This window comes from Haemaphysalis longicornis, unplaced genomic scaffold (assembly GCF_048455015.1).
Source record: "Haemaphysalis longicornis isolate Haplotype H1 unplaced genomic scaffold, Haemaphysalis longicornis Haplotype H1 scaffold_3, whole genome shotgun sequence".
Taxonomy (NCBI): domain Eukaryota; kingdom Metazoa; phylum Arthropoda; class Arachnida; order Ixodida; family Ixodidae; genus Haemaphysalis; species Haemaphysalis longicornis.
This window is the reverse complement of record NW_027526335.1, coordinates 99279327-99294165: the sequence shown is the minus strand read 5'-3', so window position 1 is coordinate 99294165 and position 14839 is coordinate 99279327. Positions and strand designations below refer to the sequence as shown.

At 45.0% G+C, this 14839-nt stretch overlaps 1 protein-coding gene across 3 annotated transcripts in view; it reads right to left on the bottom strand.

Moving 5' to 3' along the window:
* The window catches only part of LOC144174930 (adenosine deaminase-like), a 34353-nt gene that overhangs the window by 14449 nt on the left and 5065 nt on the right, over positions 1-14839 (bottom strand). For all 3 annotated transcript variants that reach the window (XM_077703919.1, XM_077703918.1, XM_077703917.1), the window contains exons 3-6: positions 12358-12480; positions 11111-11340; positions 4978-5102; positions 877-1124 (exon numbers count right to left, since the gene is read on the bottom strand). In XM_077703919.1, coding sequence (XP_077560045.1) covers positions 877-1124; positions 4978-5102; positions 11111-11340; positions 12358-12480 — 726 coding nt within the window. The remainder of the gene's footprint in view (positions 1-876; positions 1125-4977; positions 5103-11110; positions 11341-12357; positions 12481-14839) is intronic.

Genomic DNA, 14839 nt, shown 5'->3' with positions numbered 1-14839 from the left:
GAGGCATATCAGCAAGTGGTTAGGTCCCACTGCCTATCTAGCTTTGCTGGCATTGTTTCTGGGTGCTATAACATGTGCACTCAAACAAAATGCACACACATACAATTAAGCAGATTTATCAAAGCCTTAATGAGGCAGAACTGCACAGTTTAACCCGTGTAGTCAATTGACTATTCAGCAGAAATCTGGGAGTCACCAAGTTTATCATGAGCGGCAAAGAAGAAAATGCCATATGCAGCTCGCTGTTGCCACACTAATCATGATGATGACACGATACTGGTTTGCAATGCATTTACGAGCTATGTAGGATTTTTGGTTTTTAACCATCTCCTAGTTAACAAAGACTTCTTGTTTGCTCCCACAAAACTTCAACAGGTGAAACATGCTAGAAAATGGCTAAATCTAGTCCTGTGGAATCTGCTGTCTGCAAATCAAAGTCGAGGATGGCGCAAAGGAACTGGCCAACTTGAATGCATTTTTCTTATTAAAAGTGTGTGCCAATCAACTGGAAAAACTCCAGACATGGCCTAAAGATTTCAATTGCTCTGGTAAAAAAAGGAATTGTTGGCAACTCACTTCAATGTTCATTTAATACTCCACAAGTTTATTAAAAATGATACAGGCCAGCCAGGTTTTCCTTACCTCGTACCTCTAATCAAGCAAGCTACCAGACATGCTATGTTTGATTGATTGATTGATTGATTGTGGGGTTCAACGTGCTGAAGCTACACCTAGGCTATGAGGCGCGCCATAGTGGAAGGCTCCGGATTAATTTTGACTAGTTCGGGATCTTTAACATGTGCCGAAATCTCCACACACGGATATTTTCGCTTTTTGCCTTCATCAGAAAAACACACACGCAGTGTTCCGACTCACCTAACTATGGAATGTCTTTTGGTGTTGAGGGGGCAGCCACCTGTAAGGACGCTAGAGTACGGGCAGACTTCAAAGTGAAGATCTCGCTCTTGGGCCATCTTGTACGTCTGGCCCGTGACGTCTTGGAAGACACGATAGCCGTGCCCGATGCGACTGCAATCTAGTTCCACCATGGCATCCCGTACAGAACTGTAATCGCCGCTTTCACCTGCGTGCGCCGTCCGTGGTATTCCCAGTTGCCTGGCTCTCTGGTAGCAGAGAACCAATAGAGAGAAAAAGACAGAGTGAAACGTTATTAGCCTCGTTGAAGCACGAGAAAAATTTGTTTTTAAGTGCTAACATCTGGTAATAGTGAACGGTAACGGGACGCACATTAGAGGAATAGTTACAAATTCTCAAATGTTAGATTAGAACTTAACTGCCGCTTTGTTCCACTTTCAAGCTTCATTTTCAAGTTTTTGGTGCAGCGCTTTTGTTGCCAAAACTGGGTCTTTGCTTTCAATGTTCTTCCACTCCTCTGGGTTACCTGTCTAAACTTAAAAGACCCCTCTAGGGCTTTCCGTATGGGTACTTTTCAGGCCCTACGTCTGTTCTTCGCGTCGATCAGATACAGAAGCAAAAAGAATTATCAGGATCGGTGCAGAAATAAAAGAAATATTCAATTTTTATGACTAAAAATACAAGCAAATGTGGCACTGCATATGCCACACCTGAAGCCTCCAAATATGACGTCGCAACGTGGAGACTCTACGCACCCTACGATTGGCTGTCGACCAAACGAGCCTGAATAATGCTTTGGGTCACATTTTTTTCTTAAATGAAGCATAAAAAAAATCCCAGGCCCTCTCCACTAATGTCAAACCTGGTGAGGGGTGAAGCATGCAGTATATAAGTGTATTCTTGGTGCCTTGGCGTTTTTGCCAATGGAGATGAAACCGTTGAGGGCAGAGTTATACAGCTTTGCTGTAAAAGTCTCTTGTCTTTGAAGCACGAAGCTCTCCAGAGCGAGGCATAAACGAGCGCCCCGGTGTTTTTTTAGTACGCCTTACGTTCTAGCGCGAGGCGAAAACGAGTTTCCCGGTGTTTTAGTACCATGACTACATCAGATGAACGACGATTACGATGACAACGACGACGACAGCAGACACCAACAACCCCAGCCCTAATGGGGCTTCGCCCCAAAAACTTAACCACAGATAGTAACAGAGGGCAGACACTTCTGCCCGCTTCAAGTGCTTGTGAGCTCTTTCAAGCCGTGTTATGATGAACCGCTCTCTGCATTGCCCGGCGTCTGCATGCTTCTCCAAAAGGCATGTCAAATCGTCCGTCTGAGTTCCACATGACGATGTCTACCCTCATCCGATATCAGCGTCGATGCCAGAATTGGTGTAGTCAGCAAGCATCGCAAAGCACGCAGCAACTTTGCGGTTTTCAGTCCGTCTCGAATATTTGGACATTTGGGGAGGTGCTTTCACACTGGGAAGGGCCGTTCCATTCATCAAAAAACAATCACACCTTTTTTTCTCTGGCAGCAACCAGCCACCATAAGACAAATTCAACCAAGCTATTTTTGTTGGAAAGCCGTAACCAAGGAGAGCTGTAATTCCATTGGTGCATTCCTTTCATGACTAACTTGGCCTGAGTCGAGGAGATCGCAACTGTGCGATAGCTTTTTAAGAGATAAACGAGGGAGCTTTGGCTAAATTTTGTAGTATTGGCCTGACGGGGCTAATCTGTAAGATCAGTTCATTAAAAACAAACGTCTTCACTGCTAGAATTTCTGATAAACAACAAAAACTACCCACAGATATATTAATTGACACCCAGGCAGTTTATGCCAAAATCTTGCACCTCGCCGCATTTCTGGAATGGCCGAGTGGTTAACGCCCCAGACTCCTTTCGAAGGTCGGCAGTTTGACCCCGCGGAGGCTTCTTTTTTGGGGGCGTGCGTGCGTGCGTGTGTGTGTGTGTGAGCATCTTACAAGTTATTTTTTTAAACCAGGCTATGCGACTGTTTCTCGCCTTTCTGGGAACCCGCCAATGAGTTCATATCAAGCCTCAGTAGTAAAGCAGCGCATACACTTCACACTTTGAATCACTTGGGGGATAACTTCAAGGTCGGTCTCGTTATGAACAGCCGTCGTGTTAACCAAAAACAGCTTGAACAGTATGGAAGAGTTCAGAAAAATTAAGCCTAGCAACACACATCAATGCAGCAATGGGCAGGTGACTTTGGTGGTATCCGTCTTCTCCTACTTGTGGGTGCAGTATTACCCCAGTTGGCACGGTGCCACCAAACGATGCTGTCAAGCACAGATAGGGGCTTCCCAGGTGGGACAACCGTGGGCTTAAAAGTTCCGGGCTTAAAACATCATCAGAGAGAGTGGGACGTGAGAAGAAGTCCCCCGGTTCTCGAGAAGACAGCAACATTTAATTTACTGGTATTCTTAAATTTAAAAACCGAATACCTCTTTTATTTCTACATGAATCTTGATCATTCTTTTTGCATTCATCTCTGCATGACACAAAGAACAGACTTAAAGCCCAAAAAGTACCTGAAAAAAGAAAAAGTTTTGCAGGAGTTCTTAAAAAGAGCCCCTTGGTACAAAGCCTTCGTTTATATACATAGTACAGACCACCACTTCTGTGGTACACAAAGCTCTTAATTAAAAGCCCTACATCCATCTGTAGACTGTCTTTCTTTGTTACGGTCGAAAATTCTATTTAGGCAAAAAAATCATTTTGTGTGTAGGAGAATCTGATAACAATTAACAAAATAGCCTCTGTCCAGCTTCATGACGTAGGTGATATAAAGTAGCAGTGACATTTTTGATGTTACTAGTGACATTGTCGATGTTACAGAGCAAATTTGTTGGACATGACAAATCTGCACGCCTGGACGCCAGAAGCATGCCGCAAATACTTTTCAAGACTTGTCGGCCACAACTGAAGGTTGGCTCCATTGGTGTGATCGAGAACATCCTCTTATTTTGGGAGGTTAGTGACAGCGTTATGAACGCTCCACTTCAGTCAAGTTAAAAAGTGGAATGCTTACAGCTGAATGACAGGTTGAGTAAGGATTCAACTGAATTGCGACTAATCTAAATGCAATCAGGCTGCACCACAGGGAAAAGATGACGGTTTCCTAATCATTGCGGTTCACGCAGTGTATTCGGCACACTTATTCCCTTCCTTTCGTGGCTTTACAGGTAGTTGTGGGAAGCAAAGGACTGCATTTTTATCATATGGTTTGTGTTTCTGCGATACAACAATGTGCAACGATGCAGTATTGCTGGGGGGTGTAACATACTACATGCAAGGTCAGACTGACACATCAGCCATTGTGCTATCGCAAATTTTGTCATTCATGCACAGACAGTTTTACGGAAAAAGGTCTTTCATAACACTGATACATCCCGAAGCTGTGTGCATGTGGCCACGTCAGTTACGAATAAAAAAGCATCACAAACGGCAAAGACAAACAGATTCAATAAATGTCTGTTTTTCAGATCTGCTGTTTTCAGGTAAAGTATTGTCACCCTCTGCCACAGAAGATATTAGCTCTTTTTCACATGACAGCTGTGTATATTTGACCAGTGAGATAAACGCAAACAATGTGAAAGAATAAAATTGCTCTGCGTAGTACAAGCAGAATACTGCCCGCAGATATATGCAGTCCCTACTGGGAGTCCACCTGACATTCAAAACGCGAGGACATAACTGACAACAAAAGACATATGCAGCTGTGATTATTTTGAGACTGCAATTGTTTTTGACGTCAACCCGTCAGTTTCGATCACTTGACAGACAAATCAACAAAAAGCAGTTGGTGTTGCATGTTAACAATGAAAATATTTTTGAGTGCTTACGTTTCTTTCCGCCATCTGAGCAACCCAAAGACTAGACAAGTGGGCAGCGCTTTGAAGGATTTTGAGGGCGGAAGAAAATGTCAGGGTTCTGTTGGAGAGTCATGGTTGCGTTTGTGGGTGTTTGTAAACTAAGCAGTTTGTGTGAACGAATGTCTAGATTCACTCTGTGATCCTTATAAACTCACTTTACAAAAAAGAAAGCCCCTTTCAGGGCACGAAAAAGAGAACTAACTTGATAAGCTTGCACTTCATCTTTGGTGTAGCCCTTCCCTTGCGTCTCATCCTTCGCGATGTCAATACCGACGACACCGGCACTCGCGTATTCTTCACACAGTTTCACGCACTCCATCGACCAGTCTGAAACAAAGTGATGCAAAGTAGGCAACGAATGAAACAGCAACATGGAAATATTGACGCGAAGTATGCTCTCTGATTTGTATATTTTTGTTTTGCTACCAGCGTCTCACCGCACTCAGCTGTCTTATCTAAGTTAGTTGTGAAGCACACGTTTCCGTCTTTCTTTTGTATGCCGCGCAGGCTATCTGATTTGATAAGAAGAGTGTATCGCTTGTTGTCACATGGATGGAATGTCCATCTTTGATCGCCAACGTTCGAGATCTGATTCGATAGTTCTCGAAGGGTTAACACTAGGGGTGTGCGAATATTCGGAACTTCGAATATTCGATTCGAATTTTTTGGTATTCGATTCGATTCGAACGACACTTTTATTGTTCGAAATATTCGAACCACCCAAAACTCAAAAAATAAATTCAGAGCGCATCTCAGCAGCAAAGTTGCGAAGCATATACACGGCGAACGGTATGTGCTTTTGCAGACTGTATCGGTGTTTATTCGTACAGTCGAACACGGATATATCGAACACGGGTATATCGAATTATTGTCTATATCGAACTCATAAATTATCCCCTTGAAAATTCTGTGTAAAAGTATAGGAATTCGTACGCTTATATCGAACCGTATTTTTCCCAACATTGGGTATATCGAATGCCGCGCGAGCTGGAAGGTGCTCTTCGGCGGTCGCTGCACCCCCGATTGAGGTTGAGGAGGATTTGGAGGAATGCGTGGGCAAGGCTAAGACTGGCTCGCGGAACTAATTCCCCCTACCGGAACGAATTTGCGCTTGCCCAGTCGGGCCCCACTACCGGCCGCCGTAGCGTTAGCGGGCTGGAGCCCGGTATGCTAACCCTGGTATTCTGAGTCCTTCCTCCACTCGAGCCTCCACTGGAGGAGATCCTTCAAATCGATTTCCCCATGTATAAGGATTGCGGAATCCTCCCCTCAGCCGAGTGGAGGGAGCAAATGGAGTGGAGTGGGGACTCAGAATACGGCCCATCTCTCTAGGCACACAAGCCCGAACGCTCGGTAAATGTGACAGTGCGAGGTAGGGATGCCCCGACTGCGCACGTCCTTTTTTTTTTTTCCTCGGCTTGCCGAAAGAGAGTTTTTTTTTCTCTCTCTCTCTCTGGGTCTGTCTTCCCCCGATGTCGTCTCGGGAAAGGGAAGAGGGAACGAAGGCGCTGGTGGCCTCCTCCTTCTTTTGCATTTTGCTGCTGTTGCTGCTGTTTGGCGAGTTGTCCCGCACCTTTTGGAGATCACTGTTTCTCTCAGAGATAACCATCGCGAGCGCTTTGTTGGAGTCCGTTCAGAGAGCCTTGGAATTGTTACCTACAAAGTTATTGTGGTTCGTGCGCGCTGTTCTTCTTTTGCGTGAGTGTCGTGCATGGTGCGCGAAGGCGCAGCGTACTGCTGGAATTTCCTAGTTGTGCAGCCTCGAGGAGATCGAGACCAGCGTCTTTGATTTCATTTCCTGGACGAAGAAGCAGGCTAAGATCAGCGATTTTTTTTTCACGGAAATAAAGCGTCCTGTTGCGTCGTGAGTGCGGAATTAGTTGTCGTTCTTGAATGCGACGATCGGTAAGTGATCGTCGGCCATAGGTAAGGTCTCAGAGCCCATATTTTTTATATCAAATTTTTCATATATCGAACTAATTCGCGATCCCCTTGGAGTTCGATATATCCGTGTTCGACTGTAGTTACAGTGGAATCTCGATGATACGAGGCTGGGGGTGCGAATTTCGGGATGATACAAATTTCCGAAAAGTCCTGGCGAAATTGCATTGTTTGCAATGGGAAAAATTTCGGCTGTTACAAACGGACCTGCGCGGCCCGGCGAAAGATACGAATGAGCCGGCGAGGCACCCGACTGCCGAACGAGCAAGTGACGGCTCTCGCTCCCCTGTTTGTCACTCTTTCTCCAGAAACGGCCGGGCTGTTGCTTTCTGCTCGCAAAAACGCTCTGCCCCCGCCCAACGCGCGCTGACACCGCCGCGAAACCACCCGCATGCTGCGAGTGGTGCGGCCGGCGGCGTCAACATGCGTCGGCTCCAGCCGCGAAGTGGCGCGGGCGCTCGAGCGACCGCTTCTAACTGCTCTTTAAAATGCGGCTCAAGGGAGATGCGAAGTTGCTTGTGCGGTAAAGGAGCTGATAATGCATGCGAAAACGGTACTATAAAACATCATCCGCGCCGCTAGTGAAAGCGCCCATGAAATATTTGCCGGAGTGCTAAGCCGAACCATCTCCGACGGAGCCAAGCTGGCTGTCTCGATCTCATCGCAAGTAGTCAGGCTCCTCCATTCTGCCGTGCGCGTCGTGCGTCATTTTCTGACCGCGGTAGGCGCTACCGCGGGCGCGAAATCGTCGATGCGGGCATGAAAATACAGCGCTCGCAGAGACGAGGCGAGCGAATCGCGTGCAAAAGCGCACCATGCAGTTCACGCTTGACTGTTGCGGCGTGTAGCGAACTTGGGCACAGCGAGTGAGGAGACGAGCGCGAAGCTTTACCTTCTACAGAAAGGACTGCTTTGGGACATGGGGGTTCAAAAAAGCAGAAAAAATCACTTATTTCTTCACGCGAAAGTAAGAAAATAAACGAAAACTTTTTTCACCGCTCAATTTTTTGGTCTGTGTTGGTTCATACGAATTTCGGATGATATGAATATTTTTCGCGGTCCCGCGAGATTAGTGTAATCGAGATTTTACTGTATCAACATGCGGCAATGTGCACGGGCTTGGGCATGCCAGCTACTAGTGTCTCAAGTGAGCGGCTGTTTTCGGTATCTGGTAAAGTGGTGACGAGCAGGAGGTTGTCACTGCTCCCCGAACATGTCAAGCAGCTAACCTTTCTCCATGTTAACATTTAAGTGAGTGCAGACCTTAACCTGTTGAGTGCAATGGTATTGTGTACTTCCTAATTTTACATTGTGTAATTTGGTGTGCTAATAAAGTTGCAGTTTTTGTGTCTCTAGATGGTGAAAACTTTAATTTTACAAAAAACAATAAGTATTCGTATTCGAAAAATATTCGATTCGATTCGAACTTTGTTTTTATTATTCGAATTCACTTCGAAATTAAAAAATTGATATTCGCACTCCCCTAGTTAACACTGAAGGATAAAGTGCTCGGAAGGCAAGCACCGCGGCATTCGTCCCACCGATGCTCCTCTATGCACTTCATGCTGCTTGACTGCTTCCTCGACGCTTGTGTTTTCTTTAAGTTCACAGAAAAGCACAAGTTCGCTTCAATAAACTTTATTTCACCAAGAACCTGCGTCGTCCTTGGCTTCATGACAACATGAAGTGGAAAAGACTGATTATGAGGTTTTAAGTGCCAATGCTACACAGGCGATGAGGCGCACCGTAGTGGAGAGCTCCGGATTAATTTTGACCACCTGGGGATCTTTAACGTGTGCCGAAATCTCGAACACACGGGCGTTTTCGCTTTTCGTCTCCATCAGAAAAGCGGCCGCGGCGGCCAGGAATTGAACCTGTGTCCTCGGGCTCAGCAGCACAACGCCTTAGTCACTGAGGCTTTTTAGACTGATTGAATAATTTATAATAACAAACTGCAGGCTTCTTATATATCAGGGCTGGGCAGTTCCGCAATAGTATTTTAGAAATACTATTGATTATCTGTATTTCTGCATCGGGGTAAATTTCCTAAATGTAGAGTGGAACACTTTTTATAACGTATCTATCACACCTCAAAACTTTCGGGACATAGGTATTGAATCACAGTTATTGCTCGAGACGGCCCGATGTTTTTACCTCGCAGACCCTGCATGACCTCGAGCAGAGTTTTTGCCATTGCAAAAGTCTTCCATTCTTCCATCAACGTTTTTTAGAGCTGCTGCTCTTATACAAACCCGGATCCAGGGTATTGTCATAATCCAGGGTTAATGAAGGTGGTATTAATTCGTTAAAAGTCGATCTTCCGCTGCTCCTTAGCAATAAAAACAACCAATACTGAGCTAACACAATCGGATAAGAACAACCCTTATATATATAATGTTTCCCTCCACTTTTCTCTCTTCCAAACATTCCAAAAATCCGTATTTCCGCACAAAACTTAACTTACTACTTCCCCTTTGCCTCCCTTGGCATTCTTGACTACGAAGTTACCTCGAATAACTAACTGCCAGGTTGGCTCATATTCAACAGGCCTCTCATATAATTATATTAAGCCACACATGCATAGCAAGGGTCTTTGTTCTGGAAGCCTCAGTGACAAAGGTAAGATAGCACAAGACAGTTTCCCACCACTCGACCGCTCCTGACATGCCATAGATGTTTGATTCACAGCCCGGTGGTTGTAAAGAAGGTACTCTTCCCCCCAAGTTGTTGGAGTGGTACTGGCTACCATCGCATGTGTAGGATATAGCTATAGTAACAAATACCCCTGTGGAGGTATTTGTTGTGGTGGTGGAGATACAGCTGCTCAGGTAGACGAGTTAATAAGGCATAGATGCCTAACTCAAAGATTACGAGTCGCACTCTCACTATGGGTGCATGTGTTTCTCGATTTTCTTCCTAGCATTTAGAGAAATGTACATTTCCATACGAAAAAATGACGAACCGCTTCCCCTACGCCCTCCTTGGCATTCCCAACTGCCAAGTTTCCTTCCTGCACATGTACATACGTACACATACGTACCAAACCCATGTGACTATTTTGCATGCCTTAACAAAATCAGTTGCATTTTAACTTTTTCAGGTTAACGTCAGCCACTTCACATTTTCTTAGCTGCCGACTGGGAGTAAAATGATAGCCTGATTCTGCGCCGTTCGTATTCAGATAAAAGTGAGCCTATTACACGCAACGGAACAAAACGAAGCAACGAATCTACAAAGCAAAATGTAAGTCAATAAAAGAACCACATAAAAATACCATATTTTTGCGCGTATAACCTGCCCCTGCACTTTAGGCCCGCCGGAAAAGAAGAAAAAAATCCTCACGTATCGCTCGCACATTTGAGACGGGAAAGGCTGCACCAAAGCTACTGCTCAAGCAACCCATCACATGCTGTGTAGACAGAAAAAGCGCATATTTAGCGAGTAGAATACACTGACTGCAGGGCGAAAGTCACAATTCACTAATAAGATTCAGTTGTTAGAGTACGCTCATTTTTTATTTTTTATTTTTCTTCCTTGCCCTTGCATGTTTTGCACAATCGCTGCCATGAAAGCCGCATTGCCGTGGAGCTGCGCTAAAGGAAAAACCCCTCGTATTATCCACACCCCTACTTTGCCACTGCAATTTTCGCATTTTTGGTGCGGGTTATACGCGCGAAAATACGGTAGTACACCAATGTGTTTTAAAAAGCATTGCTAGCTTGCGGTATTTTGAACATTTACTGCATCGTTAATCGAAGGAGTTTACTGAGCATAATATTTGTACAATAGCTGAACACATTTCTGAGTGTGCACTGAGACTTTGCTTGAGACAGCATCCAGCTAAACATGTTCCCCTAAATGCGCCATTTCAGCTCACTGCTGGCTGCATATACGAATTCAGCCACCACAAGTGGTGTGGCTGGATAAATATGTGTGGCCACTACAATAACATCATGTAACATATATTTTCACGCTGCTCAATCTTGTTATATAAAACAAGAAATGCAAATAAGGTTAAACTAAACCAAATAAAAGATGAATGACGAACTCAATCTGTATTACAGCTTGTTTACTTGCTTGCTCAATGAAGGCAAAAACCCGAGAACCGTTTCAGTGTTTAGCTGGTTCCTAGCGCATTGGCAACAAAATAAGTATTTACTGAAGAAACTGTTCCCTAACAGCTCATTCAAAATGTTGTAGGAGAGCAAAGTTTAACACCTTAAAATTCCCCAGAGCCTCAGAAATACACCAAAACACCAAGTAATCGCAAACGCAACCCATACCTAGTGACGAATTCATGCGGTTAGAATCCCTTTTGGTCTTCACAGGCGATGCATGCATGAGCTCAAAAATATGTTTTTTCTCGCACGCATAACAAAAGGAATGTGACGTACCATCCCTTGGCAATACGATACATAGAATAGAGCGAGCCTTGATTTTGAAGTCGGCCTGTCCTCTTTCCAGTCCACGATTCACAGCCTGAACGACAAGTGCTGGTGTCACATTGTTCTCCTTGGAGGCAAGGAGATGAGGCGAGTATCGGGTTTCAAAGTAGGCGACGCCGTCTCGTGCCTGGTCTTCACAAAGTTCATAAGCAATCCGCTCTACAGCCTCCAAGTCACCGCTGCAAATAAACAAGGAAATGACATCCTAAAGTTGCTGGTTAGGCTGCCTGTTGGGCAGTCACCAGAAACAAGGCTTGGAAAGGGATGCCGAAACTGGCAGGCAATTGGGGTAACACAACCACGTTAACAAAATGCCCGTACCTAGCTGCTGCAAGTTATTAGGTAGAAGACCCGCCCTGTTTGCAGCTACACTGAAATTTGTTGTTCATATATGGCATGAAACTCAACCTCAAGAGAATTACTGCTTTCGCATCAAAACTTTCAAAATGAATGAAAGGGAACACATCTACAGTTTTTGTAAGAGCATTTTCAGTAAGCTTTTTATTAGGGAGATGTCCTCGGTATCCTTGGTATTCAATTGCGTGGAATGCATGCAGGCAACCAAGTGTGCGCCGCCATATCTGTGGCCAAGCGTCTGTTGCTAGGCGACATTGTGCGCATGCCCGCAGATCAGGCACCCCTGTTCTCCTCCATGCAACCACGTGAGTGCGCCGTCACTCGTTACGTCGGGCTCCGCGGGATGGCGGCACTTGTCCAGCTAAGCACGACTGTGAAACACATGACTGTGTTTCACGTTACGAACTCTTCGCCGAACGCAAAGTATTGCGTCGAGTTCACTGTGAGTGCGGTTAATAACATCTCTGTTGGCGCCACAGTTTAGAATCTGATTGGAACGGAGCAGATGACGCACGCCGGTGTCTTTTTTTTTCTTCGGCGTGCGGCCGCAGTGGCCCACGCTGCGCCGTGTCCGTGGCGCATCGGCCATGTCTGTGGCCGTTTCCAGTGTAGCCAATCAAAGAAATTGACCGCTAAACTTTTCAACGAACACCGTCTATAGCCGTTTTTGTCAGCAACCAATTTTTAGAATATGTACTGTATAAGCTTTCGACTATCAAAGTCAATTCATTATTACAAAAGAAAAGGTTTTGCAATTCTTGGAGTATCGTAACACGTTTCACAATTACAAGCTATATACTGCACATAAGCTGAGTTACAGAATGCAACTGTTTACTTACACAACTGTAGGAAGGAATATGCTGAAGCGGTCGAGGAAATCTTTCAGGGACGATGACTCGACTTTTTGGAGCCTCCACCGAAGATCAGCAATTGATGAAGAACCGAGGTCAATCTTCTTCTTGCTAAAAAAGAAAGAAATGCAAGTGCAGTAATGGTGAGCACCCGCCTTCAACAATGCCAAGAACATTCCTTGAGCAGTGGCTTCGTTGGACGACCAAGTTTAGTCGTTACTGAAGCCGCCTGTCACTGTCTGTTTCCGGCCAGCTTCAAGGTTCAATGAAGTCACTCCTTGTGAAATAACAAACTAAATGCACCTGTCTTAAGTTACACCTTCTTCTCCGCCCCCCTTGGATATGTCAGTGACCCTAACACTAAGCCTGAAGTCACTTAAACACCCAATTTGACACAGGTGGGTGGGTTCACCACTCGTGAACAGTTATTGAAGCAACTGTTGGCAGACACAGGGGCAATTCTGTCACAAATACACAACTCAAATCAAACCAGTATAGTGCCCAGAAATCTTGCCAGTCTGCTGTACAAGGCTCTCAGCAGGGTCTTTTTAGAAGTTGAAAGCAGTGAACGCTTTACTGCAAGCAGCACTCCGGTCAACTGCTATTGACTGACTGCAATGTTTGCTATTGAGACATGTTTCGAAGAACTAATTTGAGGTTTTGATAAATTCTTGCCTAATTATTTGTTTATTTTTGCTTTTTCTTCCTTGAATAAGTTTTTCTAGGCATTTAAAATGCATAAACTGCAGTGTGTACACAAGCGAGCAGCGGCATGCCGGCAATTGATGCACTTCGTTTGAGTTGCAATTCTAGAAAAATCGTATTGATTCAACGGGAATTGAAAACAATCAGGTGAGAAAAAGTTATTGAAACAGCCATTTAGTTGTTCACTATGTCTCCATGGCAAATGCAATGAGTGCAGTGGGAGGGTGCTGCAGTCAACCGATGTGCTATTTTGCGTGTTTTCATTAGTGCTGCAACAAGCCATTGTAACGGAAATCCGACCTGGACGGCAGATTAGCTAATCTTTTAGTGATTATAGCACCAGGCCTACACTTGCGAATCACCACAACTCCGGAGCCTCGGCGATGCTGCTAACAACGAAAAGCTCATTCCTTGGATCAGATCAAAGCTTTTGAACGTGTTGCGTAAGCCATAAATATTCGCCATCTGTATAGAGTGCTGTTTCCATGGATGGACTCCAGATAAAGGAACATGGCTACGTACGACCATGCCTTGCCACTTCTGGCCAAGCATGTGCACTGTGCAGCAGCTGTATTTCGTCTTGCGCCCAGTCAAGCTGCTTATGCAGATTTTTCCCAGGAAACCACCCAGTCTTATATGGAAATAAAAGTTGACTTGACTTGATATATCCCGTTATGCGCAGAAGGCCCACTTAAATACTGGAAATGGCTTACCACACAGGAAACGTACAATTTACATGCACCCAGATGAGTAGCAGAACTGTGTTTACGTTAGTCACAATTATCACCGTGTCAGCTGAGATTTAGTGCTGTTTACAAGCAGCGAACCCCCCCCCCCCCCCCCTCGTGACAAAATAGAGACTGCCAGTGACTTGAGACTTTCAATCTGCATTAGGGTGAGAAGTTTTGTCTGCCAAAGAATATAATTAAGGATTTTAACATTATCGACATGCATTATGCCCGGTTGGCTTCAAGCAGCCTGAAGGAATCAAATGTTCACAGCCCATTACTTCCCCCGTACAATGCCCTGTCGGTACTATATCGCTGACATGTTATCAGGCGGACTTATAGGCATCCCTACTAGTCATGGTGGTAATGCAGCAAGTAATGCATGCACCAAAACAGTACGAGAGAGTCACGGTGACTGCGCCTGTTACCTCACTGATGTACACTCAAGAGCAAAAGATTACGGACCACAAAAGCAGCAATTTTGGTTTATTTCTCTGTGGCAGCCCGGGGTACGGGTACTATGTGCCATATTTTTCATTGCTTCAGTAACTATACAACATCTCACATGCACATGGCAGTTTCTCGGGCTGCTACCGGAAGAGAAATAACTTAAAATTGCCATTTTCCTGGATGGGGGTCTAGGCCCCCTTGTCCTAGACTGGTCTCATCACAGGAGAACTGCTCAGGAATGCCAGTTTATTCCTGTCATTATTATCGCAGGGCATCACACATTATATGACACTTCAAAGTCACGGATCAATGAAATCCAAGGACATATTTTCTGCGTGCAACATCCTATCACAAAATTGCTCTGATATCAGCTCCATGTTTTAAACACAAGTGCAGGTCGCGCTGACCTCTCCAACATCTCCTCACCCTCCAAACTACAGCTGTAATGAGTTTATCCTTTTCCGAAACCAGCTTCAGGCCTACTGTCGATGCTGTCAGTCTAGTCTGTAATCTAGTCTCTAGATTAGAGACTAGATTAGTCAGTGCTTCAGGGCTTTTGTCCACAAGGTTGCTGTGCAACGAAATTG